We start from the raw sequence: 3,813 nt of genomic DNA on the forward strand, positions 1-3,813 counted from the left end.
GCCGTCGTCATCCTGGCAACGGGCTGGTTATTCACCCGCATGCCATGTGTCGTTTAGCAGGGAAAGAGACGACGGAAGTTCATTCTCTGCTGGGTGGCTCCGTAATCCAGTGTCACCGTATCATTATCGTGCACTGCCACCACCGAATATGGTCCTTTGGCCACTTCGCGATGTTTGCTTCTGCGATCTTTAGCGGCCACTCGAATCATTACTTGTCATCACTTGATCCCCTGGATGGTAGAAGTGCTCCAAACGTGATTCGTTCTCGCGTTCATTATCTCGCAGTATGGCCTCAAACCTGCCATTAGTTAGATAATTTCAGTTCGTCTCATGGAGCTGTCGGGTAATTAGGTCTTGCCCAAATACCAAATGTGCCGGTGTTGTTCCCAAAATTGTATGGTAACTTGCACGCACGGCAAAAGCAGCATACTGGATCACTTGTCGCCAATCTGAGTTCGGATAACAGCGAATACAATTGCCAATTACCAAATGTACTCGTTCACACACCGCATTGGTTTGAGGGTTTTTCGATGAGATCGGCTTCGGTTTAATTCCATAGCTTGTCAGCATTTCATGGAACTCCAAGGTATTAAATTCATTTCCTCTGTCGAACACGACCTTCTTTGGGCGAGGATATCGGCACAACCAAGTAGTGTCAAAATTTTCAGCAGTTGGTTAGCCCCTATTGTTATCTTTAATAGAGACCTCTAGCCATCAAGTAGCTTCATCGATCACTGTCAGTGCGTAGTAGCGTTCACTTCCGTAAGGTCCAATGGTATCAACGTGCACTACATCGAATGGGTCCACCGTTTTCATTGTTCGTGGGGGTAATTTCCTGTAATTCTGCTGTCCCCCATGCCGTTTGGCTCGTTTGCAGGTAAGACATTTCTTAGTGAACTCCACAATGCTTCTCGTCATTCCGGACCAGTAGAAAAATGGATTTCATCGTGTTAAATTGTCGCTTTGGTCCCGGCTGTATCAATTGGGTGTGGTAGCACTCCACCAATTCTTGACGTAGAGCCATAGGAATAACCACACGCTTTTGAAAAGCCAATAGACGGGCTCCCATCATGTTTTGGATCCGGTAGTCGGGATTATTCGTGCCATTCATACACGATTGAATCAAAGATTGAGTGACGTCATCCTCCGCTTGGTGTTGCTTGCTGTATTTTCCTTCAAGAACACAGGCAACGGGATCAATTAGCAAAGCTTCCATCTCAGCTTCACCATTAACTTCCTCGTCGTATGACATCCGTGAAAATGCATCTGCAGCTACATTATCCTTCCCTTGGACATGTTCACAGGTGATCTTGTACTCCGACAAAAGCAACTTCCACCTCTTCACTCGCAGCGAATTCTCCGTGGGATAAATGAGGTTCTTATGGTCCGTGTGTACCACAATGGAAACCCCAGCAACATCGTCCTATACTCCTTCAAAATCTCGATCACTGACAGCAACTCCAAATCCGTTGTTGTATAGTTCTGCTGAGTGGTCGTAAGACTTCTGGAGTAGCAAGCAATCAACTTTCCTTGTTGTTCTATAAGTCCACCTAATTGTTTTCCACTGGCATCTGCGTAGATGTCGAATGGTTTCTCGAAATTTGGAAAGGTTAACTACACGGCTTTCGCCAAAGCCCTCTTAATATCTTCGAAGGCTTCTTCTTCAACCGATGTTCATTGGAAGGTGGCCTTCGGAGATGTCAACTGCGTCAACGGCTTTAAGATAGTAGACTTGCCTGACACCATTTCACGATAGTAATTAATCATTCCCAGGAATCTCCGCAGTTTTCTCTTGTTCTTTTGGTCTTTTGATCTGAAGAATCGCTCGGATCTTCTTCTCCTGAAGCTTAATGCCTTCTGCGCTCACAGTGAAGCTCAGATATTCCACACTTGAGCAGAAAATGTGGCATTTCTTGCCGTTGAGGGTTACATTATACTCCGCCAACCGTGTGAATACCACTCGCAGATGTTCCACATGGTCTTCTGCCGTTTTAGAGAAAATGAGGATGTCATCCAAATAAACTATCACAAAGTCTAAATCGCCCAAAATTCTCGACATACACGCCTGGTATTCATCTGAAGCTGTTGATATTCCCGTTGGTAGCCGCTTGTACTGAAATTTACCAAGCGGAGTGCAAAAAGCAGTAACGCGTCTGCTTCCCTTGACCAGTTGCCTCGCATAATATCCCATGTTAGCATCCAGAGATGAGAAGAACTTTGCACCTCCCAGACGTATCAATACTTCTCGAATTAACGGCACATAGTACGGAATGCGCTTTAAGAACTTATTCAAAGCTCGAAAGTCTGTCAGCAACCGCAGCCGTCCGCCAGGCTTCTTCAAGAAGAAAGCAGGCGATGCCCACTCACTGTCAAAGATCTGCTCCAGCACATCCAGCACCCGTAAACGCTGGATCTCCTTTCGTGCAGTACCTTCTTCGCTTCTGGGTATGGATTACGGTCTTGATTGTATCGGTGTATACTGCTTCGCCATCGGCAAGATGTAGTCTGGAAACTTCATGCGCCCCAAGTGTCCATTATAGAGCTTTTTTAAAGCGGGTTAGCAGTTCGAGAATCTTCTCGTAGGTCTTCTGATCAATCTCCGCTGCACCCACCATGTTCTTCGGCTCAACCAACGTGTCGTTAATCTCCAGCCGCTCAAAATACTGGACGGTCTTCGGCATTGAGGTGAGATGAACTCCACTACGCTCATATGCCGTCTTCCACTCGTTCGGCAACGCCATCTTGAACGTGAGGATCAACGTCTGCTCATCCAACTCCAGAGCGTTAGATGGGAGGTTGGAGAGCATACACGTTATATTACGCATTCTCTGATGACAGTTCGCCACCGTTTCGCTCCTCTTCTTCGCAAAGAGGTATAACTCCTCCTCCAATCGCTCATGGTACATGCTGGGCACAAACATGTGTCCCCACGTCTTATAAACCGACTCGAACTCGTCCTTGTCGTCAACATTGACGCTTTCCGACACCACCTTCCAAGAGTTCAGCGCCTCATCGTCCAGCACTAAGTTCAAATGCAGAGCCTTCTCCTCCGAAGTCCACTTCTTCAACTCACAAATGTGCTCAAATTGCTTAATCCAGCGCAACCGATCTTGCGCTGTTCCGCCACTAAAGCGAGGGATACTGATCTTGATGAACTCCCGCTCATGACCAGTCTTCTTTTTCTTCGTTGTGATCAAAAAGGTCATCTTCGACGTCTCCACACCATCGTCGCTCATCTCTCTTACTTGGTTCCTTGCCTCCACAAGGTTGAGATATCTCAAAGTGGCAATCCTTGGCTCGCAGCGGGGGTCTCAGCAAGGATTTAAGCCTTGGTCGTGGCTTGCAGAGGACCGTAGCCTTTCTTGGCAAAAGAAGGAATGAAATATACTGATAGTTAAGAAATAGTTGTTCAACCTGCGAAAGGTTTGAAATAGAAAGCTCAGTCACAAGCCCTGCATGAACAACTTGACATTCAACCTTGGCCGTCGTCATCCTGGCAACGGGCTTGTTAGTATATTCTTACTAAACCACTCTCTCCTTTCTTTACTACTTCTAAACAGACCTACAACTTCCGTGCGTACGCTACGCGGCGCGTCAGGGAGGACTTCCGCAAGAACAAAGCACTCAAGACCGGTAGCTCCGAACAGGAGAAGGCGCTCGAGTTTGCGCGCGAGCAGGTCAACGTGTTGTACCGCCAGGTGATCGTGTCCAAGCTGTACCCGCCCCACGTCAAGAGTGTAATGGAGACGCTCAGCTGCTGGCCAGCTCAGAGGTATCAAACTGTTCAAGCCTTTCTGTAATTTCAGAGAGAGA

At 47.2% G+C, this 3,813-nt stretch overlaps 1 protein-coding gene across 1 annotated transcript; it reads left to right on the top strand.

Annotated features, from left to right (window-relative positions):
* Positions 1 to 3,456: 3,456 nt before the first annotated feature.
* On the top strand, positions 3,457 to 3,800 carry PPTG_19589 (hypothetical protein; the record flags this gene model as incomplete). Its single annotated transcript, XM_008918085.1, has 2 exons — positions 3,457 to 3,507; positions 3,561 to 3,800. The coding sequence occupies 2 exons, from the start codon at positions 3,457 to 3,459 to the stop codon at positions 3,798 to 3,800; spliced, it is 291 nt and encodes a 96-aa protein (XP_008916333.1).
* Between the last annotated feature and the right edge of the window lie 13 nt (positions 3,801 to 3,813).

Source organism: Phytophthora parasitica, assembly GCF_000247585.1.
Source record: "Phytophthora parasitica INRA-310 unplaced genomic scaffold supercont2.138, whole genome shotgun sequence".
Taxonomy (NCBI): domain Eukaryota; phylum Oomycota; class Peronosporomycetes; order Peronosporales; family Peronosporaceae; genus Phytophthora; species Phytophthora nicotianae.